Source organism: Carcharodon carcharias, chromosome 5, assembly GCF_017639515.1.
Source record: "Carcharodon carcharias isolate sCarCar2 chromosome 5, sCarCar2.pri, whole genome shotgun sequence".
NCBI classification, from domain to species: domain Eukaryota; kingdom Metazoa; phylum Chordata; class Chondrichthyes; order Lamniformes; family Lamnidae; genus Carcharodon; species Carcharodon carcharias.
This window is the reverse complement of record NC_054471.1, coordinates 18,425,958-18,451,065: the sequence shown is the minus strand read 5'-3', so window position 1 is coordinate 18,451,065 and position 25,108 is coordinate 18,425,958. Positions and strand designations below refer to the sequence as shown.

The 25,108-nt window shown below is 44.6% G+C and overlaps 1 protein-coding gene across 1 annotated transcript in view; it reads right to left on the bottom strand.

Annotated features, from left to right (window-relative positions):
- The window catches only part of LOC121278118 (dynein heavy chain 8, axonemal-like), a 2,067,071-nt gene that overhangs the window by 1,009,258 nt on the left and 1,032,705 nt on the right, over nt 1–25,108 (bottom strand). Inside the window, 1 exon segment of the mRNA XM_041188205.1 lies at nt 4,964–5,101. Coding sequence (XP_041044139.1) covers nt 4,964–5,101 — 138 coding nt within the window.

The window sequence follows — 25,108 nt, the reverse complement described above, 5'->3', positions numbered from 1 at the left end:
GAGCATTGAGAGTATGCCTCGGTCCATGACATTTAAACACAGCTTTAATATGTTTTCCTTACAAAACAACCACATTAAAAGAGTTAAATCTGAGATTTGCAGGTGCAAAATTCTTCTTGAAGCCTGTTGCCAAGAATGGTTCCTGGTCAGTGTATATCATGGAGAAGGCTCAAGAGCTCACTACATTTCATGTCTTATTCAGATGGTACTGTTTTCAATGGCTGCCTTAAGGGTTCTGTGTGAGCCAGGATCTCTTTCAGATTCACATGGACCACATTACGTGCACTGTACCAGGATGCATCTCTATCATAGATGACATTGCTGTTGTTGGAAGAGCACAACAAGAACGTGGCCACAATCTGCATTTTTGATGCAAATGGCCCATAACGAAGGATTGGTGTTCAATAGTCTGAAATGTGACATCAACATGCAGTAGATCAATTTCTTCAGCTCTATATATTCCAAATTGGCATATGTCCCAATCCAAGTGAAACAGAGGTTATTAAAGCAATTCTAACTCCTCAAGATAAAGATGATCTTTGAAGATATCTAGGTCACTTTAATTTCTTGAGTCCATACACTCCCAATTTATCTCTCCTTGTTGCTAAGGGAATTGTTGAGAAACAGTGTGGCATGAAGGCCATCTGTACCTCTTCAAAGCACTGAAACAGTCATTATAGAAGCATTGACCTTGCAATCCTTGTTTTTATCATTTCATGGAATGTGAGTGTCACTAACATTTGTTGCCCAGCCCTAATTGCCCTTGAACTAAGTGGCATGCTAGGCCAGTTAAGAGTCAACCACATTGCTGTGGTCTGGAGTCACATGTAGGCCCGACCAGCTAAGGATGGCAGCTGTCCTTCCCTAGCGAACATTAGTGAACCAGATGGGTTTTTATGACAATCAACAATGGTTTCATAGTCACCATTACTGAGGCTAGCTTTTCAATTACAGATTTTTTAATTAATTGAATTCAAATTCCACTAGCTGCCATGATGGGATTTGAACCCTAGTCCTCAGAATTTCATCCTGGGCCTCTGGATCACTAGTCCACTGACATGATCCTATGGAGACAGCTACCCTAGAGATAGATGGTTCACGGTAAGGACTGGTGTTATGGCACAGCGGATAGTAAATGCCGAGTCACTCAAATCCCAGAGGGAAACTTGAAACAGCCACCACAACTGTTTTGCAACTTGTATTTTACTTTGAGATGTATGCCCTGAATTCAGTAGTGATAAGTTTATTGAGGCTTAGAGGTTTTTTCACAAAATTAAATTAAGTATTTATTTATTGAAGAAAAGATTTTAAGCACATACATAGGTCTACAAGTTACTACTATAATAACTCCTAACTCCTCTAATTAATCTGACTTCTCAGTTATACCTCCATTAAAGCAACAGTAAAACAACATAGATTTCAACAGACCCAGGCAAAGCACACAACATCTTGGACAGTGATATCCACAGTGAGTTTTCTTAGTTTCGGTTCCTGTAGACAGTAACTTGATGCATAGAGGCTGGAAGCTTTTCAATCTTGTGTTAGATCTTAGAATGACTTCCCTTTACACATAAACTCATTTCCTTTATACATGTTTCTCCCTTTTTAATGTAAATTCCATTGTTCCAATATGTCTTTGCAACTTTACTTTTCCCATAATATAAATCATCCATTGTTCTCATATTATCAGTAACCTTTGGGAAAAATAAACATACCAGACCTAGCTTCATATGGCTAGTTGTAATGTATCATCATGTCTTTGAAATTTAAACTACTCTGAATTATCTAAAAATGCAAATGATCCTCACATCTCGCATTCTAAAACTTCAGTCATGTTTACGTATTTTGCATTTCAAACTTAGCTTCCCTTTTGATCACTCAAAACTCCAGACTAGCTGTCTCTAATCCAATTAAATACAACCCCCCCCACCGACACACACACACACACACACACACACACACACACATCCACACAGAGAAACTAATCCAAACCCCACGATTAACCTGCCTTTACAATAAATCACAATAATATTATGAAAATTATTATACTTTAATGATACTGGGAAGATGCATACAACAAAAAGGCAAACTTATTGCAATTGTTTCAAAATTTATGTCTGTAATACAACCTGACTATTCCAACATTGAATGGGAAACATTAGTTTTAGTGTTTGGGATCGTGCGTTTCATACCTATCTAGTTAGCAAAAGATTTGTGGCAGAGACCAATCACAAGCCACTGGAGATGATTTAGCAAAAACCATTGACCAGTGCACTGCCTAGATTGCAACATCTCTTGCTAAAGATTCATGATTATAACTGTGAGATTAGTAAAAGCCAGGTCACTTGATAGTCACATTGGATACACTTAGCAAATTGCCTAAAACAGCGAATACAGAAGATATATCCTTAGGTCTACAAGTTGACTTCATTGACATTGAACTTGAAGATGTTCTCCAAGTTGATCATTTTGTGCAAACTAAATGACAGCAACTATATAAAATGGTGTAAATTTATACACTACAGAAACTATGGCAAACCATTATTGAAGGATGGCCTGATTCAATTCAGCATTTCCTTGAACACATGAGACCATTTTGTGCTTAACGAAATGAGGTAGGCATCTCTCGAGGAGTCATTTTTAAAGGCAGGCAGGTCATACTGGAACAAAAACAAAAATTGCTGGAAAGACTCAGCAGGTGATGAACTTCAGTTCTGATGAAGAGTCATACGGACTTAAAACTTTAACTCTGTCTTTCTCTCCACAGATGCTGTCAGACCTGCTGAGTTTTTCCAGCAATTTTTGTTTTTGTTTCAGATTTCCAGCATCTGCAGTATTTTGCTTTTATCTTAGGTCATACTGGAATCTTTGCAACCTGATATTCTTCAACAAATTTATCACTCATGCTTGGACATAGATCAGATGAGAAGATTACAAGAAAGACCATCTTTTGGCCAGGTGTGAACAATGACATTGAAGGCATCATCAAGAAATACAAGACATGTCAAGAGCATATGCCAAGTCTGCACAAAGCACCATTGATTCCATATGAAGTTCCTACCCATCTTTGGTCCAAAATCGCATGCGGCCCTTTCCATCTCCGTGGCACTGACTTCATTGTCATTGTTGACAAAGTGCCCCATTATTCGGCAATTGCGCAATATATGTAGCACAACTGTAACACAACCTTTATGTGCTATGTTCAGTTTACCTGGTGTGCCTAGAGAGATCATTACGGATAACGGTCTGCAAATTATTGGTAAGCTATTTCACAATATATGTGAGAAGTGGAATATCGATCACTTTACTTGTCCTCCTCATAACCCTAGATCTAATGGCCCAGCTGAATGAATGCTTTGCAGGGTGAAATACCCAATTCTCAAATGTGGACAGGCCAAGCAAGATCCACACATTGCAATGTTATACTTGAGATCCACACTTTTAAGTACAACTATTCCATCACTGGCGGAGCTCATGTTTGGTGGACTTGTATGTACCAATTTACCCACTCTACCCATTCTATTCTCGCAGAAGCTGGAGAGTAACTTTTAAAACTATAGGAGGTGACCAAGGTGCACGATAAAAATGTAGGTGCAGAGCTGCCAAGCTTACAGTTGAGTCACAGGTTTGCATCCAGGATCCCACAGAATGTATGTGGCAACCAGCCAAAGTGACAAGGATTTGTTCAGAACCAAAGTCCTATGAAGTCAGCACATACAAAGGCACAATGGTGAGTCATAACTGAGGACAAATCATATCCATTCTAGTTCCTCTAGGACAAGATACCAAATGCCACCAGGAACAACATGCAAGAATGACAATCCTATAGATCACTATGAGCAGTTGAAGGAGTCTCCAGACTAGATTACCGTTACAAGGTCTGGGTGTACCAGCAGATTACCTCTATGCTTTAGCGACTCATAGATTCATCTATGCATTTAAGTAATAGTGGCTAAACATGAACATAAATTGTAAATATTTATACTTCTTTGGAAAGGGGAAAGGTATTTTTAAAAAGAAAGGGAGATGCTGTAATATGCCTTGAAGGGATATCAGCATGACATCACCAGAAGGGAAATGTGTCATGTGGTCCAGTCTTAGTTTCATTTTTAGCTTTGATCAGGGCGCACACACACACATCTCTGGTGTATTCAAACTTTATACCTATATATAACTATTCTCACTATGTATAGCTAGTTAAATGGCGTTGCTATGGAGAATGCACCACTGATGATGACTGAAAGTTAACTGCTGAGCATTGTTTGAAATTTAAACCAGGCAACTTAACCCTGATTGGTTAAGGTATTGCGATGAGGAATGAGTCAGTGAATGGTTGTCACTTATTTTGTTTTGCTGAAACAAGCACAGTGTATGTACATGTTCTTTCTGTCTGCAAAGAACAGGGCCTTGTGTATTATCACAGAATCACAGTGCAGAAGAGGCCCTTCAGCACATCAATCCTGCACCGACATGTGAGAAACACCTGACCTACCTACCTAATCCCATTTACCAGCACTTGGCCCATAGCCTTGAATGTTATGACATGCCAAGTGCTCATCCAGGTACTTTTTAAAGGTTGTGAGGCAACCCGCCTCCACCACCCTCCCAGGCAGCGCATTCCAGACCGTCACCATCCTTTGGGTAAAAAAAAATTTCCTCACATCCCCTCTAAACCTCCTGCCCCTCACCTTGAACTTATGTCCCCTCGTGACTGACCCTTCATGTCATGCCCTTCATTAATATATGTAGCATCCAGTACACAAAGAATGTGCCACATTGCAAGCCTGACTGCCAATCTTAAGTTAACTGTCAGCATAATTCTTAGCACATTGAAGATTCTTTAGTATAAAATGTTGTTTTCCTCCTTATATTGATATTCTTGCAAGTGTCACGATGAGTGCAAAATGAAAAGCTTAGACATGTCTGTTTGTCAGAAATACAAAAATCAGTCGAGGTCAGTTACCTGTTTTGAAAGTCCAAGAGTTCAGCATTAATCTTCTCAATGTCTAGCTCAGTCCACAGCACATCATAGTAACCATTAATATTATTCATCACTGCATCATACAAACCATACAATTTCTGCAGCAGCCCTAGCTCCTTCCTGGAGAAAAAAAAAACAGCAACAGCATCAGCAATTAATAATAAAGCACAAAGTCAACATTCTATTTTTTCCTCAAGTGTTTACATCTATGGACAATTATATCACAGGCTGAATGGATGGATGGAGTGACCCCGTTCCAAGGCTAAAAAGTTGGGGGCCAGCCTACCTCAGGATAGCCGAGAAGACCCGACCTATATTAATGTTAGCTAGATCAGGTTGAGAGATCCATCCCCTTCTGGAGGGAAGTCTCGCTTCTAGGGTCTGTTGGCCAATCCCAGTCAATCCCAATCCTAAATTCCAGCAGCACCATCGGGAGTAGTGACTACTGTTGGGACTACAGCCAGTCTCCAACAAGGATCATTGCTGGAGGCACTGACCTAAGTGTGAGAGTTTTTGCCAGGATCAGTCAGGCAGGTTCTGGAAAGAAGGTGCTGGTTGTCATCAGGAGAGCAATGGTTGGGAACAAGTGGGTTGACAAGTACTGTGGTGGGTGGTTCTCCACTGGGTGCTAGGTGTCAGACAGGAGGGAGACCCACACCCCACAGCCAGGCCATCAATGTTCATCTGGCAGCCTCATCATGTGACATGGCACCCACTACCTCTGGTAAAATAACAGTGGTTGTGGGAGGATGTCCTTAAATGGCCATTACTTAGCCACTTAAGGCCCTCAATTAGCTCAGAGGCAAGAGGGCTGCCAAACCCCTCCTAAGCTTTTGGTAAGATTCCAAAGGTAGACTGGGGATTGCACAGTGCCCCCTCTATGCCACCTGATTTTAAGTAGTATGTTACCTCACTCCTGGGCAGCCACAAAATTCATTCCATGGAGTTCAGTTTAAAAGAATTTGTTTATAACTGGCACGCTGTCCATTTTTTCCAGTCAAACCCCTTTGACACATTAAGTTAACCTGCCTGCACCAAAAATACTTCAGCTAGGTGAATGATCAAATGAATTGTCAATTTCTCTCAAATAAATAAATAACTGCTGGCCTCGCCAGCGATGTGCACATCCCACGAACGAATAAAAAAAAAATCGCAGTAGCAGGCAAATGGTGGTTAAAGGTAGGTTGCTAGACCCTGCCGATAACCTTGGATAAAGTGAAAATTCTAAGGTAACCTGCAGCACAGGCCCATGTGGAGAGCTACCATGATGACTCAATGGCTGACACCCAGATCTTGGGCAGCACTAACATCATATAACTGAGCTTGATTGATGATGTGCACTGTGGCCTACCTTCAAAGCCCCTGTGGCTTCTGTGATTTTACTGTAGTGATCAGATGTGTGTAAATCAGACAGCACAGTGACATGGAGACCCCAAATAAGTTCTGGCTGTATGTGGGCATGGAACGTGAGGAGCTCCCTCTCTTCCTCTCTCTCCCTCCATTGCCATTATCAGAAGGCAGGCTTTTCGGAAGGACAGGAAGCTAGGAAAAGGTGGAGGGTTGGCTCTGATAATTGATGATGGTTTTAGCATAACAGAGAGGGGTGACCCAAGTTCAGGAAACAAGGGTAGTGACGTGAAATATAAATAGAAAATGCTGGAAAAACTCAGCAGGTCTGACAGCATCTGTGCTAAGATAAACAGAGTTAATGTTTCAAGTCCATAGTGCTGCCTTTATGCCACTATCTGCACCTGCTTTAACACTAACCCTACCATTAACACTCCCTTTGTCTTGTGTCCATGACATCTTTGTCAATCTCTCCTTAGCTGACCTTCTATCCTGCTTTACATGCTCCACCCCCATTAAACATTATAAATTCTAGCACATTTCTTTAGCTCTGAAGAAGAGTCATATGGACTCGAAATGTTAACTCTATTTCTCTCTCCACAGATGCTGTCAGACCTGCTGAGTTTTTGCAGCATTTTCTGTTTTTATTTCTGGTTTCTAGCATCTGCAGCATTTTGCTTTTATCTTAGGGTACAGAAGTAGCTTGGGTAGAGATGAGAAATGCTAAAGGCAAGAAGTCACTTGTGGGAATGGTGTACAGGCCCCCTAACAGTAACCACACAGTAGGACGGGGGAGAAAGGAAAAAATAATGGGAGCTTGTCAGAAAGATATGGCTATAATCATTGGGAATTTTAATCTGCATATAGAGTCAAAAAATCAGATGGGCAAAGGTGGCCTAGATCAGGAGTTCATAGAATGTTTTTGGGATAGCTTCTTAGGGTTTAGAACAGCATATTCTGGAGCCAACCAGAGAGCAGGCTATTTGAGACCTGGTATTGTGCACTGAGATAGAATGAAGTAATGACCTTATAGCGAAGACATCCCAAGGTGGCAGTGATCATAACATGATTGAATTTTATATTCAGTTTGAAGGAGAGAAGAATGGGTCCAAAGCTAGTATTTTAAACTTATATAAAGGCAATCATGAGGGCACATGAGCATAGCTAGCTAAACTGAAGTGGCAAATTAGGTTAAGGAATAGTCCATCGAATTTCAGTGGCAGACATTTAAGGAGATATTTCAGAATACACAGAATAGCTACAAACCAAGTAGAAAGAAAAATTCCAAGGGGAGGACTCATCATCCATGCTAACTAAACAAGTTAAAGATAGTATCAAACTTAAAAGAAAAAGCATATAACTGCACAAGGAAAGACTAAAAGATTAATGAAGGAAAAATTAGAGTATGAGAGAAAATTAGCTAGAAATATAAAAACAGATAGTAAGAGTTTCCAAAGATATTTTGAAAAGAGTTAAGAAAGTGAGCATTGGTTCTATAGAAAGTGAGTCTGGGGAATTAATAATGGAAAATAAAGAGATGGCAGATGGATTGAATAGTCCTTTACATCCCAGAACTAGCTGCAAATCAGGAAATGGAATAGAGGGATGAACTCAATAACATTACAATCACCAGGGAAGTAATACTGAGTAAATTGTATGAATTGCTGGCTGCCAAGTCCCCTGGCCCTGTTGGACTTCATCCTGGAGCCTTCAAAGTAGCTCATGAGATAGTCGATGTGTTGATTTGAATTTTCCAAAATTCCCTAGATTCAGGAAAGGTTCCATTCAACTGGGAAACAGTAAATGTAACTCTTTTATTCAAAAATGGAGGGAGACAGCAAGCAGGAAACTACTTAACATATGTCATAGGGAAAATGTTAGAAGACATTATTAATGATGTTATAGCAGGGCACTGAGATAAATTGATAATCAGGCAGATTCAGCATGATTTCGTGAGAGGAAAACCATGTTTAACCAATTAGAAACATAGAAAATAGAAATAGGACTAGGTCATTCGGCCCTTCGAGCCTGTTCCACCATTCAGTATGATAATGGCTGATCCTCTGTCTCAACACTGTACTAGGAATGGGTGGGTTGTCTTATGAGGAAAGGTTGTGCAGGTTCGGCTTGGATTCTGAGGGGTCTTGACAGGATGGATCTGGAAAGGACATTTCCTCTTGTGGGAGAATCTATAACTAGTGGCCATGTAAAAATAAAAGGCCGCCCATTTAAGACAGATATGGAGGGAAATTTTTTTCTCTCAAAGGGTAGTAAGTCTTTGTAATTCTGTTCCTCAAAACATGGTGGAAGCAGAGTCTTTAGGCAGAATCGTCCCAGATTTTCACTACGTGCGGTACCGGGAAGGTAAAATGACGTTTTGCCCACTGGCTGCAATGGCGGCTTTTCACACCATAGCGTCCCAAACCCGCATTATGCATTCCCAGGATACACGCCATTTCAATGGCAGGTGGGCTCCAATTCACCTGCCACACCGTCATGTTGCCATTTCATCATGCCAGGCAGCACATTTAAAGTACAGCTGCACTCAGTGCTTCCAGACCAAGACTGCAGCAAAGAAGACATGGCCCCGAAAGGCAAGAAGACTGCAGCCCTTGAATGCCTTCTGTGATTTCCTCTGCTACTTCGAGTGCCAGAAAACTGAGTGAAACAACTTTCAAAAGAACACTGGAAATAACACCCTGACAGGACAGAGAAGGGAGCCTGCTGGAAAATAGGCAGAGGTTTGGTCTTGAATCTACATGGCTACATATCTGCTATGAGTGTGGTGTAACATATAAATGGGTTGTGAAGTGTTTTTGGTTGTATTAAGGGGAAAACCTTTCCTGTAATTTGGTGTATTTAGCTACCTAGAAAGTAAGTATGTTGATTTTGGTGTATGTTATTGTGAAAGCCTTAAAACCTGAAACCCTGTTGTGCAATGCTGTGTCGGTCGCAGGGAAAATCATATCTCAAGTTATTGGTCTCTGAGGATCATGATAAAGATAATTGCCACTGTGATTTCCTCTGCTCCTGCTCTGGCCGCAGGGGGTGGGGCAGCTACATTATCACTCTGGCTTGGTAGGCAAAGGCAGTGGTGATCAGTACCAATGTTGTACTGAAGATGTTGGCCATTCAATGCAGCTAGAGGCTGAAGGATCTCATCCATGCAGCCAGGGTATGGCAACTCACACACTCAAGCCCATCACACGTTCACTGGCATCTCACTCACTGCCAGCTCAAGGAACATCACCACCCATTCTCACACATATCCATCTGGCCTCATCTCCTTAGGAGGCTGCCTCCTCAGCCCTCATCATCTTGAGGCCACTTGCACAGATCAACATGTGCCCGTACACACATCCTGGGATACCCCCCTTCCCCAGTACAGCTCTCGTCCTTCAGCCTCTTCCCTTGCTTGAGGCCATGTCACCACCTTCCCCAAGCCAGACCTTATCCTGAAGATGTTGAAAAGCCACCCGCATATGGCTGATCTGGTAGGTACAGACCTACTATGAGCCCCGCTAATGGTGATGTGGCGCTGTCTGCGAGGCCTGGCACTGATGGCTGTGAGTGCTGACCAAAGCAAGGTAGGCAAACAAACTTTGAAATCCCAAGTGAAGTGCAGCCCGCCGAGTGCACGCCTTATATATGCTGTTGTTAAACACGTCAGCATGTTTTCCCGCTGACATGGGTGGACAATCCAGCGGAGGGGAGATGAGTCCGACGGGCTGGCCTTATAATGATATGCTGATGTATTGCAGTGAGGTTCCCAAAGTCTAATGGCAGGGAACGTGGCCTGCCATCGGCGGGCAGAGTGGACGACTGCAAACTAGTTTCACAACGTTGTGAAACCGATTTTTGGCCTTCTCGCCATATTGTCCACTCACGCCACTGAACACACCCGATGTTGGGGAGGGCATGGAAAATCCCAGCCTTTGAATATTTTTAAGGCAGAGCTTGATCAGTTATTGATGAGCAAAAGGATGACAGGTTCTTGGGTGTAGGTGGGAATGTGGAGTTGAGGTTACTATCAGATCAGCCACGAGCTTACAGAATGGCAGAGCAGGCTCCAGGAGCCAAACTCCTGCTCCTGATGTGCATATTCGTATCTTTGTATTTTGTCCTTTCTTTATACATGTGCAAATTCACAACTTGTAGCAGGACCACCTTGATCTGTGATTGAAGGTATAGCGGGCAACCTTGTTTGCGATATAAAGGAAAGGGAGAAGATCAGAGATTCAAAAATCACATCAAGAGGTCAGAACCCATAGATAAATTAATGAGAGCAGATCAAACACAGGAGAAATCAAAACAGTCACTTCAGAGTGACATCACAATCAATAGAAAGAGAGAGGAGCAGCAGAACCCATGGATTTAAGGTCAAGCATATGTAGGTTAAGTAGCCAGATACCATTTTTTGCGTGTTAACTGTTTTTAGCATTCCTCATAAGACATCTCCTTCATGCTCAGAATCAATCTAGTGAACCGTCTCTGAAGTGCCTCCAATGCACGTATATTCCTGCTTAAATAAGGGAGCCAAAATTATACACAATGGCTCTAGGTGTGGTTTCATCTATACCATGCACACTTGTAGAAAAACCTGGTACTTTTATGCTCCATCCCATTTGCAATAAAAGCCAACAATGCATTTGCCTTCCCAAGTACTTGCTGTAAATGCATGCTGACGTTTTGTGATTTATGTATGAAGACAGCCAGATTCTTTGGTACAACAGGATTTTGCAGTCTCTCCCCAGCGAAATAATATTCTGTTTTTTAATTCTTCCCACAAAAGTGGACAACCTCACATTTCTCTCACATTGTACTCTGTTGTGGTACGCCGTTAAGTGGATGTGATTCTGTTTTCTGTACATGTCACTGGATGGGAAATGATGCAATGCATCATGTGATTCAGATTTAATCTCAGTTTGTTCTGAGGAAGCTACCAACTCAGGCATGTACGAATTCGACAAGAAGTACCAACTTCTCAAATCCTTAAGAAATAAACCTATGTAACCAATTCCTCTTGTGTGGTTGGCGCCTTGGGCCAGAATTTTCCCGTTGGCATGTGGGGGTGGGCTCCGCATGCCAACGCATAAAATGACATGCGGTGACGTTGGGCGAATGTCCTGATGTCACTGCGCACCATCGTGACATTTTGTTGGGCGGGTGCACGATGATATCCGATGCGCGCCCGCCATTAATTAACAGGCCCTGGAGGTGGCAACTAATGGCGATTTTTTAGCACCCATGCGATCTTTGGATTGGCGCACAGGCACAATGGGCAGGCGGATAGGACACATTCGTATGAACCTCATCCAAGGGCAGGATAAGAGGGTTCAGTGGGGTTGCAAGTGTGCTCTGTCAAATATTGAATTTTCAAAGTTACTGATACTTGCCTGTGCGATCTACAATACTTCAAAACGCATGCTTGGTCTGGACTCACAACCTTCAGGTCAGCACTCTGCATTGAGCAATCTTTTTTGGGCCTGTAGGTTTCAGGAAGCCTTCCCTTAGCCTGGGAACGGGAGCTGAAATCTCCACTGGAGGCACCTCCTCTGATGAGGAAAGAGGGCTAGAAGGGGGAGGAGGCCAGGAGTGCACATTCAACCTCCAGGGGAGCCACCTTTGGGAGGACAGGAGCAGGAACAAGGGATGCATGGCCAAGAGTTAGTCCAAGGCGGAAGGGGCCGCAGAAAATACCACTATCCTGCTGCCACTGTATACAGCTGGCAAAATAGCTACCTCAATATGTCTGAGGTGTAGTGCCGAAGGAGGCTCTGCTTCTCAAGGGAGAAAGTCAACTATATCTGTCAGATGATTGGGCCTGAGATCTCCGTGAACTATGTGGTGGACACTCCATGCCAGTGGCTCAAAAGATCACAGCTGCCCTCAACGTCTATGCCTCTGGCTCCTTCTAGGGGTTGGTGGGTGATCTTTGTGGTTTTTCCCAATTAGTTGTACCCACTTGTGTCAAGCAGGTGACAGGCGCACTGTTCAGGCGTGCATTGACCTTCATCCACTACCGTTGGGACCAGGCAAGTCAGGCACAGCGAGCCAGAGGTTTCGCGGCCATTGCTGGCTTCCCCCGCATCCAGGGTGCAATAGACTGCACACATGTGGCCATCAAGGTGCCAGCAGGTGAGCCTGGTGCCTTTGTCAACAGGAAGATGCAGATAGTGTGTGATCACAGGATGCTGATTCTACAAGTCTGTGCAAGGTACCCAGGAAGCTCCCATGACATCTACATCCTCAGGATCTCCTAGGTGCCGGGGCTCTTCAGTGTTCCAGCCCGCCTGGATGACTGGTTGTGGGTGACAAGGGCTATCCCCTCAGGAGGTGACTCATGACGCCTCTCCGCCATCCAAGAACAGAAGCTCAGCAGCAGTACAAAAGGAGCCATGCCTTCACAAGGGCTCTGGTGGAGAGAGTCATTGGTCTTCTCAAGTTACGCTTCCGATGTTTGGACCGCTCAGGGGGCGCACTGCAATACCCTCCAGGTTGTGTGTCGCTGATAGTGGTTGCATGCTACGCTCTCCACAATCTTGCGCTTGAAAGGGGGGACGCTGTGAACGATGAAGATGTAGACGCAGTGACTGCGGCTGCACACGATGAGTCCTACAGTGAGTCTGAGGATGAGCACACACAGGGAAATGCTGACCCGGCATAGTCCAGAGAGGTAGGGACACCTGGGAGGCTTTAATCCAATACACCTTTGGCTAGCACACCACATATGGGCCTCCAGGACAAGCCTGGGCTGTATGCTCCATATCGATACCTAAGTGCAAGATCTGCCTGGATAGGAATATTAATAAATAATAAAACTGAATGTCCCACAAATCACGTAACATTGTTGGAAACCATCCGCCTGCAGGACAAAAGAGGCACCCTCAGCCATGGTGACATGTCTGAATTTAATATTACAACCAAAGGAACTTAAGAAAACAAAATGACAAAGGTGTTCAAAATCACACTAACTCAAAGACCTCACTGCGGGCTAACACAAAAGCACCAGTGATAAACCCATGGTGTGCCTAAGGTGCCTTATGTTTATATTTCCGGGTGCTATGTCCTGATGCTGCCCCCTCGCTGGGAGTGGCATCTGAGACAGCCCAGTTCCACAACTGGCATCTCGCCAGTCATCACAGTCTGTCTGGATGCAATAGTCACTGCAGAGGGGCAGAGGAGCTACTGCCCTCACCCGGAGCGCCCTGAGAGGAGCCCGCAGAGAAGACAGGCAGCTGCTGCACCGACATAAGGTCTCTTCGGACTGTCCTGCTCACAGTGGATGGATGGGCAGCGAGCTGAGAAACTTGGTGCCCAGACCATCTCCCACACTGGCACTGACCAGCTGAGGTCAATGCCGATGTGAGGGCTTGCTGGTCTGAGCGCATCCTCAGGAAGCCGTGATTGGTCTCCTGGAGGAGTCTCTCCACGAGAGTTGCCACTCTCTCCAAGGAGCACGCATGGCGCTTGGCCATGAGGCTCATTGCTTCGGCGATAATCTAAGTAGACTCCTCTGCCATGGACACCAAGCCAAGCATAGCCTCATGTAGCTTCACCAGATGCTCTCGCACACCTGGCCGCATTTCCTGCATTTGCTGCGTCACATACGACTCCAGAGGTACATCATCGAGAACCGACTGAGCATGTGCCTGGTCCCCTGCAGTCCTCCAACTGCTGGCGCCATGGGCACACTATGTCTCTGCCAGATCCTCCAGCGACTGTGAACTGCCCTCACTGCTGTGACCCGGGACACTTGCCGATGTTCTATTTCCCACTGAAGTGCCAGTATCTGCGCTGGCACCTGCCTGGCAGAGATGGCATGGTGCTGGTGAGTCCGTGACTTCAGGGTTCGCAGGAATGAGAGGGGGCCCTTGCTGATCCTCCTCTCGGCCCTGCTCCGCTGATGCTGAAAGGAAGAACAAGGACATTGGATCAGTTAATGTGAAGACAATGTCAATGTGCATCCCTGTCCCCTGGATCATTAGGCGCTCATCCTTCCATAAGCAATGATCAAGCCATGTTGCAAACTTCAATCACTGAACATTCAGCACTGCCATGGCTGTTGGGAGTACAATAGTGACCTCACTGCTGGGCAAAAATACCTGCCCGTGGCACCTCAGCCTCCCTGACATTGGTGGACCTGGGCGCATGGCTGCTCTCCAGATCTAGGGTCACCTGCTTGAAGCAGCTGAGAATTGCCAACTGGGCCAGTCCTCCGCCGGTCCTCACCTGCTTGGCAGCATTATGTGCATTCTTCTGCTGAAAAGGAGAGAAGAGCATTGATTAGTGCTACTTATGGACTCTCTTCATGGATGGCCCACCCCAACCAGAGTGGGACATTGCAGGGCTCCAGTGTCTTCTCACTCCACTGCTGCCAAACACTCACACAAAGATGCTAGGCCTGTGCCCACACCCACCCCCACAAACCCCTGGCCAAATGCTGCCTACATCACATCAGGCACCACACGGTCTAACCTTCCATAACAAGGAGGCACAAGCACGTGGAGCGCAGAGGACAGCAGCTATATTGGTGCCACGCCACCTTGAAGCTCCCCTCCCAGCATGTCATCACCCTGACTTTGACATGCTTTGGAGTTTCAGCACTGCGCCTAGGTGCAGCTCCTCCAGGTTGCCCCCAAAACAGTAATGTGGTTCTCAGTGCTGCGGGTGTAGAACCCATCTCTTCACCACCCTCTCAGGGTGACCTCAGCATGGGCAATATCTGCTGGCGCACCCAGCAAAAGACACATGCCATCAATGACTCAATGCAGTCACTACACTCAGACTTGGTCCGGGTGGGTGGTCAGCGGGGAAATCCTACCAACTGGGTTAAATGCCGACATGGTACCCACCCTTCCCGAGCGCAACAGGTCATTGAAGTGCTTGCGACACTGGATCCAGGTGCTTAGCACCATGTCATGGGAGCTCATGATCTCCACCACCTCCTGCCAGGCATGGGGGGGCCTCCTCCTCCCGTCATGGGGTGCGAGCGCCTCCCGCCATGCTGCCATCTCCTTGAGGGGAGCAGCAAGACAATCATCAGAAAAATGAGGGGCAGAGTGCCCCCCTGCCCTACCCTCCTGCCTGCCTGCTCACCAGCAGCGCTCTGGGGAGTCCATCCGCTGGCCATGATGCACAGCCTTTGAAAGGCTGCAGCATCTTTTTAAAACAGACCACCGGGTCGCCATTGAACCCGGCAGTCATTGCAGTTCCGCTGCTGCCCACCCATTCCCACTGTCCTCAGGGGCTGCAATTCATGCTGGGTGGGCCTTAATTGGCCCGCCCACTTAAAATGGGGGCGCAAACCCGATTGTGGGCAGCAATCGGGTCCGCGCCCGCCCAGACCCACTCCCACACCACCCACCCAACAGGCAGAAAATTCTGCCCTTGATGTTTATGTGCTAAATGAGTGCAAGGGGAAGAAAAACACATGATGCCAGCAGTGGAGAAATTTTCAATGTGGTGCCATTGGTAATGGAATAAGCTGATAAATAGTCCAAAGTTTAAAACCACTAAGTCAATGCAAAGTGTGTAGTCTTGGACCTAAGATCGCATCACACAATCTGTGAGATCAACAGACAGGAACAGTGCATTAAGAGGTTCAGTGACAGGTAGTGTTCAGCTAGGAAGATGAGTTGCAGGGACATGGGCTAGATCGATTGCAGGCAAGGACACCAAAAACATTGCAGAAATTGTGAAAATGACAGACAAAATCAAGAGCTGATGCAAACTGGGAAAGATTTTGGTGCCATTATTCATTTTATGGAGCATCATAGAAACATAGAAACATAGAACTAGGAGCAGGAGTAGGCCATTCGGTCCTTCGAGCCTGCTCCACGATTCATTATGATCATGGCTGATCATCCAACTCAATAGCCTGCTCCTGCTTTCGCCCCATACCCTTTGATCCCTTTTGCCCCAAGAGCTATATCTAACTCCTTCTTGAAAACATACAATGTTCTGGTCTAAACTACTTTCTGTGGATAAAAATTCCACAGGCTCACCACTCTCTGGGTGAAGAAATTTCTCCTCACCTCAGTCCTAAATGTCTACCCCATATCCTCAGACTGTGACCCCTGGTTCTGGTCTCCCCCACCATCGGGAACATCCTTCCTGCATCCACCCTGTCTAGTTCTGTTAGCATTTTATAGGTTTCTATGAGATCTCCCCTCATTCTTCTCAACTCCAGCAAATATAATCCTAATCCACTCAACCTCTCCTCAAATGTCAGTCCTGCCATCCCAGGAATCAGTCGGGTAAACCTTCGCTGCATTCACTCTATAGCAAGTCCATCCTTCCTCAGATAAGGAGACCAAAACTCTATACAATATTCCAGGTGTGGTCTCAGCAAGGCCTTGTACAATTGCAGCAAGGCATACCTGTTCCTGTACTCGAATGTCTGGCTATGAAGGCCAACATACCATTTGCCTTCTTTACTGCTTGCTGCACCTGCATGCTTACCTTCAGCAACTGGTGTACAAAGACTCTCAGGTCTCATTGCACATTCCCTTCTCTCAATTTATAGCCATTCAGATAATAATCTGCCTTCCTGTTTTTGCTACCAAAGTGGATAACCTCACATTTATCCACATTCTACTGCATCTGCCATGCATTTGCCCACTCAGTCAGCATGTCCAAATCACACTGAAGCACCTCTGCATCCTTCTCACAGCTCACCCTCTCACCCAGCTTTGTGTCATCTGCAAATTTGGAGATATTACATTTAATTCCCTCATTCAAATCATTAATATATATTGTGAATAACTGGGGTCCCCGCACCAATCCCTACAGTACCCCACTAGTCACTGCCTGCCATTCGGAAAAATACCCGTTTATTCCTACTCTTTGTTTCCTGTCTGCCAACCAGTTTTCTATCCAGCTCAACACACTACTCCCAATTCCATATGCTTTAATTTTACATGCCAATCTCTTATGTGGGACTTTGTCGAAAGCCTTCAAAGTCCAAATAAACCACATCCACTGGCTCTCCCTCAACAACTCTACTAGTTACATGCTCGAAAAATTCCAGTTGATTTGTCAAGCTTGATTTTCCTTTCATAAATCTATGCTGACTCTGTCCGATTCTGCCACTGTTTTTCACATTCTCTGCTCTTAAATCTTCTATAATGGACTCTAGAATTTTACCCACTACTGACGTCAGGCTGACTTGTCTATAATTCCCTGTTTTCTCTCTGCCTCCCTTTTTAAATAGTGCGGTTACATTAGATACCCTCCAATCTGTGGGAACTGTTCCAGAGTCTATAGAATCTCGGAAGATGACCACCAATGCATCCACTATTTCTAGGACCACTACCTTAAGTACTCCGGGGTGTAGATTATCAGGCCCCGGGGATTTATTGGCCTTTAATCCCATCAATTTCCCAACACCATTTCCCTACTAATACTGATTTCTTTCAGTTCCTCCCTCTCACTAAACCCTGTGTTCCCCAAGATATCTGGTATGTTATTTGTGTCCTCCTTTGTGAAGACAGAACGAAAATATGCATTTAGTTGGTCAGCCATTGCTTTGTTCCTCATTATAAATTCCTGTTTCTGACTGTAAGGGACCTACATTTGTCTTCACCAATCTTTTTCTCTTCACAAAACTACAGAAACTTTTAGTCAATTTATATGTTCCCTGCAAGCTTACTCTCATACTCCATTTTCCCCTTCTTAATCAATCCCTTGGTCCTCCTTTGCTGAATTCTAAACTGCTCCCAATCCTCAGGTCTGTTGTTTTTACTGGCCAATTTGTATGCCTCTTCCTTGAATCTAATACTATCTCTAATTTCCCTTGTAAGCCATGGCTTGGCTACCTTTCCTGTTTTACTTTTGTGCCAGACATGGAATAAACAATTGTAGTTCACCCATGCGCTCTTTGAATGTTCGCCATTGCCTGTCCCCCATCATCCCTTTAAGTAACATTTCCAATCCATCATAGCCAACTCACGCCTCATACCTTCGTAGTTTCCTTTATTAAGATTCAGGACCCTGGTCTCAGAATTAACTACGTCACTCTCCATTTTGATGAAGAATTCTATCATACTATGGTTGCTCATCCCCAAGAGGCCTGACACAACTAGATTGCCAATTATTCCTTTCTCATTGCACCATACCCAGTTGAGGATGGCCTGTTCTCTCATTGGTTCCTCAATGTATTGGTCCAGAAAAACATCCTGTATACACTCCAGGAATTCCTCCTTTACAGTATTGTTACGAATTTGATTTGCCCAATCTATATGCAGATTAAAGTCACCCATAATTACAGATGTTCCTTTATTGCGTGCGTCTCTAATTTCCTGTTTAATGCCATTCCCAACATCACCACTACAGCTTGGGGGTCTATAAAAAACCCCAACTAAAGTTTTTTGCCCCTTAGTGTTTCTCAGCTCTACCCATACAAGTTCCACATCGCGGAGCTAATATCTTTCCTCACTATTGCGTTAATTTCCTCTCTAACCAGCAATGCAACTCCACCACCTTTTCCTTTTTGTCTGTCTTTCCGAAATAATTAATACCCCTGGATGTTCAGTTCCCATCCCTGGTCACCCTGCAGCCATGTCTCTGTAATCCTGTGTATATCATACTTGTTTACATCTATTTACATGGTTAATTCATCCACTTTATTGCGAATGCTCCTTGCATTAAGGCACAAAGCCTTAAGCCTTGTCTTTTTAGCCTTACTTGTCCCATTCCCACTATTTTTCACTGAGGCCCTGTTTGATTCTTGCCCTTGATTTCTCTGACTATCACTTTTCTTATTCCACTTTCTGTCTTTTGTTCTTGTCTTTGATTCCCCTTCTTCTGACTCCTTGCATAGGTTCCCATCCCCCTGCCATTTTAGTTTAAACCCTCCCCAACTGCTCTAGCAAATGTTCCCCCGAGGACATCAGTCACGGTCCTGCCCAGGTGTAACCCATCCAGTTTGTACTGGTCCCACCTCCCCAGACCCGGTCCCAATGCCCCAGGAATCTGAAACCCTCCCCTTCACACCATCTCTTCAGCCACGTATTCATCCGATATTTCCTGCTATTTCTACTCAACCATGACGCACTGGTGGTAATCCTGAGATCATTACCTGTGAGGTCCTACTTTTCAACTTATTTCCTAACTCCTTATGTTCTGCTTTTAGGGCTTCATCCCTTTTTTTACCTATGTCGTTTGTACCAATGTGTACCACGTCCACTGGCTGTTCACACTCCCCCTTATGAATGTCCTGTAGCTGCTCTGAGACATCCTTGACCCTAGCACCAGGGGGGCAACATTCCATCCTGGAGTCTCGTTTGCGGCCACAGAAATGTCTTTCGATTCCCCTTGCAATTGAATTCCCTACAACTCTTGCATTCCCACACTTTTATCCTCCTCCCCTGGTCATGGTGCGTTCCTGCCACAATTCAGTTTCGTGGCTGGAGTTTCAGAAACATGAGCATGAGTGACAACAGTGCCACTCATCCCAAGTGCTGCAGCAGCAGTGAGACATGTGGTGAGTATTGGAACTTCAAGAAACTTACACACTGCAGTGTAAGGTGTTTACACTATTCGTTACCTGATCAGTAAAAATGCAGGAGCATTTGTTCAAATGGCAGAGAAGAAGGCCCAGGTAATATTACAAAAGGGTCCACAATCTTCCCAAGCTTAAATTGGAAAGTTGCTGATGTTGTCTCTGAGTTTAAACTATTTAAACAATGCACAAAATCATGTTTTGTTGACTCAGGCATGTCCAAACCAGAGAAACAGGACATAAAGATTCATTTAGCCTTTGGAAATGAAGGTTTACAGAGATTCAATACATTCAGGCTCACAGAAAAAGACCAAAAAGATCCCAATAAAATGTGGGGATCTTCGAAAGACCAGTTCAGAGTCGAACTGAATTTTTACATTTATTGCCTGGACTTTATGTCGTACTGTCAACAGCTTAAGGAATCCATTGATCATTTTTTTTCAACAATATTCTTTCATGTGATGTGAGCATCACTGATAAGGCCAGCATTTGTTGCCCATCTCTAATTGCCCTTGAGAAGATGATGGTGAACTGCCTTCTTGAGCCACTGCAATATGTCTGGTTCAACTTTTCTGTAGCTGCTTTGTACAACTGAATGGCTTGCTAGGCCATTTCAGAGAACAGTTAAGAGTCAACCACATTGCTGTGGGTCTGGAGACACATGAAGGCCTGACCAGTTAAGGATGGCAAATTTCCTTCCCTCAAGGATCTATTCATAAAATATCCAGAAATATCCTCTGTATTCTGCTTAGTTTGGGCAAAGCCAATAGACTCAATCACTTTGGACAATGGACCCTGGCTGAGAAGGGAACTCCACCGGCCATAACCTAATTACTCTTAAACAATGGACTTGGAATTAATTTGCTACGACCATATCTGGGTAACTGGCCAGATGTGAGAGGAGATCATGTGATGCAAGCAAACCCTCTTTGTGTTATAAGAAACTTCATATTTCCAGGCAGCCCAAGTGAGGCGTGAAGGATCCTGAGTTGGTGCTCTCTCTCTGCAGCCATCCTGCAAACTTGTGCCCCACCTGTTTTTTGACCAGCCACATGCCACAGGCAACACCTTAAAGTTGCTGAAGTACCAGAAGAAAAGACAGAAATCGTCCATCAACATCTTTAAATCATCTCAATGCAGAATCTGGAAAGACCATCCAGCTCAGTCTAAAACCACACAAGTAATCAATCTGCAGGCTTCATATATAATTTACCTTCATTTGGACTCCTAAACAATTTATCCTACTCGCTCTTTTTGTAACATACTTCTTTGTGTGTGAACTCTTGAATGCACATGTGAGTGAGAGTTGGGGCATTTTTATTATTTTTATTTAGGTTGGGTGTTAAGTACTATTTCTTTTTCTTTTAAAACTTACAAGATAACCTGCCTGTGTTTGTCTTTTACAGTCACAGCACTTAAATAGTTAAACACTCACTGAACTTGCAAGAGAATTCGTTAAAATCATGGTCAACTGAAGAGTGGAAAGAGAGGGGAGCTATTCTACCAATTTCACCAGACCATAACACCAACAAAGCTTGCAGGTCTTATATGCAACCCAACCATTGACACAGTGGCTAAAATAGCCAAACATGGGAAGATATGTGGAAGGTGCAGACCCCTACATGCACCAAAGATTTGCCCAGAATTTCATGATTTCTGATAGATATGTGGCAAAAGAGTGACAGGCAGCAGCATACAAAAGAGCAAAGGCCGAAGGAGCTACAAAAAGTCATACATAGGTTCAAGTAGCCCACAAACAGGCTATACTTTTGAGCAGCAACAACAATCATTGCAGATTTCATAGGAACAATATACATGAGATGGTGGACAAAATGGACAATGACAACGATAAAAGCAAAATACTGCGGATGCTGGAAATCTGAAACAAAAACAGAAAATGCTGGAAAAACTCAGCAGGTCTGACAGCATCTGTGGTGAGAGAAAAACAAAGTTAGTGTTTTGAGTCTGTATGATCCTTCTTCAGAGCTGAAGAGCAGTGGAAATGACAATGATGATCAAGATGCTATGAGGTGCAGTGAGCTCACATTCCACATTATCCATATTGCAGATCGTACCGATGCCACTCCACTGGTAGAAATATTTGCCATGTTTCAGATCATCTGTCCTCAGGAAGTTGGTAACCATTTTCTTTTGGCCAAAAAATAGACACGGGGCAAGTGCCAACATGTTGCCTCTGAGAATTCTACAAGCAATGTACCCACAGAAGTAGAAGGCCATGGCGAAACCATAACTGTGAAGCTTTCAGCATATGATGACCCCATAATTCCATTTGTAGGATCCATTATGCTAGACTGTAAATATAACCAATCATCCTGCATGTCTCAGATATTTTACATAGTAGAAACCAAAGGTCCAGCGATTTATGGTCTACCGCGATCTCACATTGATAACGATCTGCGGAATCAACCAGATGCCACAAGGCAGATGGGCATCAGAAGATCTACCCATCACTTCAGGTAACCATCTGACATAGCAATGTCCCGAGTCTTTCCATAGAATCAGGAGTTTTCAAGGGATGCAATGTTACGCTTCACAGATGATGCCATACTATTGATTGATCCACTACTCAAGTGCAACAAAGATGCCCATTGACCTGATTAATTTTGCACAACAGAAAATGTCAGCAACTACAGGAGGACACAGTCCATTGGCCAGGTATGAACAATGACATTGAAGTCACAGTTAAGAAGTGTGAGGCATGTCAGGAAAAAATGCCAAATCAGCACAAGGAACCTTTTATACCAGTTCCTATTCATCCTTAGTCCAAGATTACTTTTGACCTCTTCCATGTCCACAGCAATGGTTCTTGAATTGCCACTGATTATTTTTCCAAGTATATTATTCATCAATTGCTTGGTATGTCAAGCACAGCTGTAACACACACTCTAAGTGTTCTTTTCAGTTTATTGGAGCCATCCAGAGAGGATTATCTCAGATAATATTTCTTCATTTACTGGTAAACCATTCAGGGACAAGTGTGAGAAATGAAGCGAGAGCAAAGAGAACATAAAGCAACACAAGAGAGAGAGAGAGAGCGAGAGAGCAGCACAAACTTAGAGTGGCATAAGGTGGTGGGGAGGCAGAGGAAGAGAGAGCAGGGAGAAAGTACAGGATCTACCTAGAACAATTTCTGAAAACAAACAAGTCTGACATCACAGAGAAAGAGGTAAGTATTTGGTTGGTGAGTATTTTGCTTATTATGCTTGTTTCTCTTTTGAAAGTTTATCAGTAATTGTAAGATGTTATTAGTAAACATTGCTAGCAATAATAAAACTTATTGACAGTGGTAAGGTGTATTAATTAAAAATTAATTTAGAAAATAAAATAATTATGCACAATAAAGATGGCAGGGCAGATGATGTGTTGTGACTGCAGAATGAGAGCCTCATGGAGACTGATGTGACCCAGGGCTGAACTCCCGAGGTGAGGTGAGAGCAACTGCCATTGACATCAAGGCAGCATTTGACCGGGTGTGGTATCAAGGAGCCCTAGCAAAACTGGAGTTCATGGGAATCGGGGGAAAACTCTCCGCTGGTTGGAGTCATACCTAGCACAAAGGAGGATGATTGTGGTTATTGGAGGTCAGTCATCTCAGCTCCAGGACATTACTGCAGGAGTCCCTCAGGGTAGTGCCCTCGGCCCAAACATCTTCAGCTGCTTCATCAATGACCTTCCTTCCATCATAAGGTCAGAAGTGGGGATGTTCACTGATGATTGCACAATGTTCAGCACCATTCGTGACTCCTCAGATACTGAAGCAGTCCATGTCCAAATGCAACGAGACCTGGACAATATCCAGGCTTAGGCTGAGAAGTGGCAAGTAACATTTGCCCCACACAAGTGTCAGGCAATGATCATCTCCAACAAGAGAGAATCTAACCATCGTCCCTTGATGTTCAATGGCATTATGATCACTGAATCCCCCACTATCAACATCCTGGGGGTTACCACTGAACAGAAACTGAACTGAACTAGCCATATAAATACTGTGGCTACAAGAGCAGATCAGAAGCTAGAATCATGCCAAGAATAACTCACCTCCTGATTCCCCAAAACCTGTCCAACATCTACAAGGCACAAGTCAGGAGTATGATGGAATGCTCCCCACTTGCCTAGATGAGTGCAGCTCCCACAACATTGAAGAGGCTGGACACTGTCCAGGACAAAGCAGTCCCACTTGATTGGCACCACATTCACAAACATTCACTCCCTCCACCACCGATGCAAAGTAGCAGCAGTGTGTACCATCTACAAAATGCACTGCAGGAATTCATCAATGCTCCTTAGACAGCACCTTCCAAACCCACAACCACTTCCACCTAGAAGGCCAAGGGCAGTATATAGATGGGAACACCACCACTTGGAAGTTCCCCTCCAAGCCACTCACCATCCTGACTTGGAAATATATTGCCGTTTCTTCAATGTCACTGGGTCAAAATTCTGGATCTCTCTTCCTAACAGCACTGTGGTTGTACCTACACCACATGGACTGCAGCAGTTCAAGAAATCAGCTCACCACCACCTTCTCAAGAGCAACTAGGGATGGGCAATAAATCCTGGCCCAGCCAGTGAAGTCCACATCCCGTGAATGAATAAAAAATAAGGTCAGAAATCTGCCCCCCTTGGGGGGGTTGTGCGGGGGCCGGTGCGAACACAATCGACGCTCCCAATCGAGTCCACACCGCCATTTTACGTCAGCGGGCCAATGAAGACCCGCCCATTGTGATGCTTGCCCAGAAGCGCTGTGCACTCCCTGTGCAGGCGGTGGTGGTGGGGGGTGGGGGGGGGGGGGTGTTCCTTAATGGTTGTATGTTAATTAAATTTTGGAAGATATTTTACTGACATTTTAAACACTTCTGAAACCTCATCCTGCCCGTGGATGAAGTTCCATGAAATATGCAATGGCTGCCTGGGCTCTTTATTTAATTGTGTTAATTAATTTTTAACAGGCCTCAATTGGCCTTTGACAGTTAAGCGGGTGAGCAGCCAACTCGATTGCGTGCCCACTGAACTGACAATCTAAATGACACGCGGTGACGTCAGGTTGCACACCTGACGTCACCATGCGTCATTTTATGCGTCAGCGAGCGGTCCCTGCCCGTTGCTCACTGACGGGAAAATGCTGCCCTAAGTGTCTGCGGCTTGAGGAGCTTTGGCTCAGAGTTATTGAACTGGAATCCGAGCTGCAGACACTGTGATGCGTCAAGGAGGTGGTGGTGTAGTGTATTGTCACTAACTGGTAATCCAGAGACCAA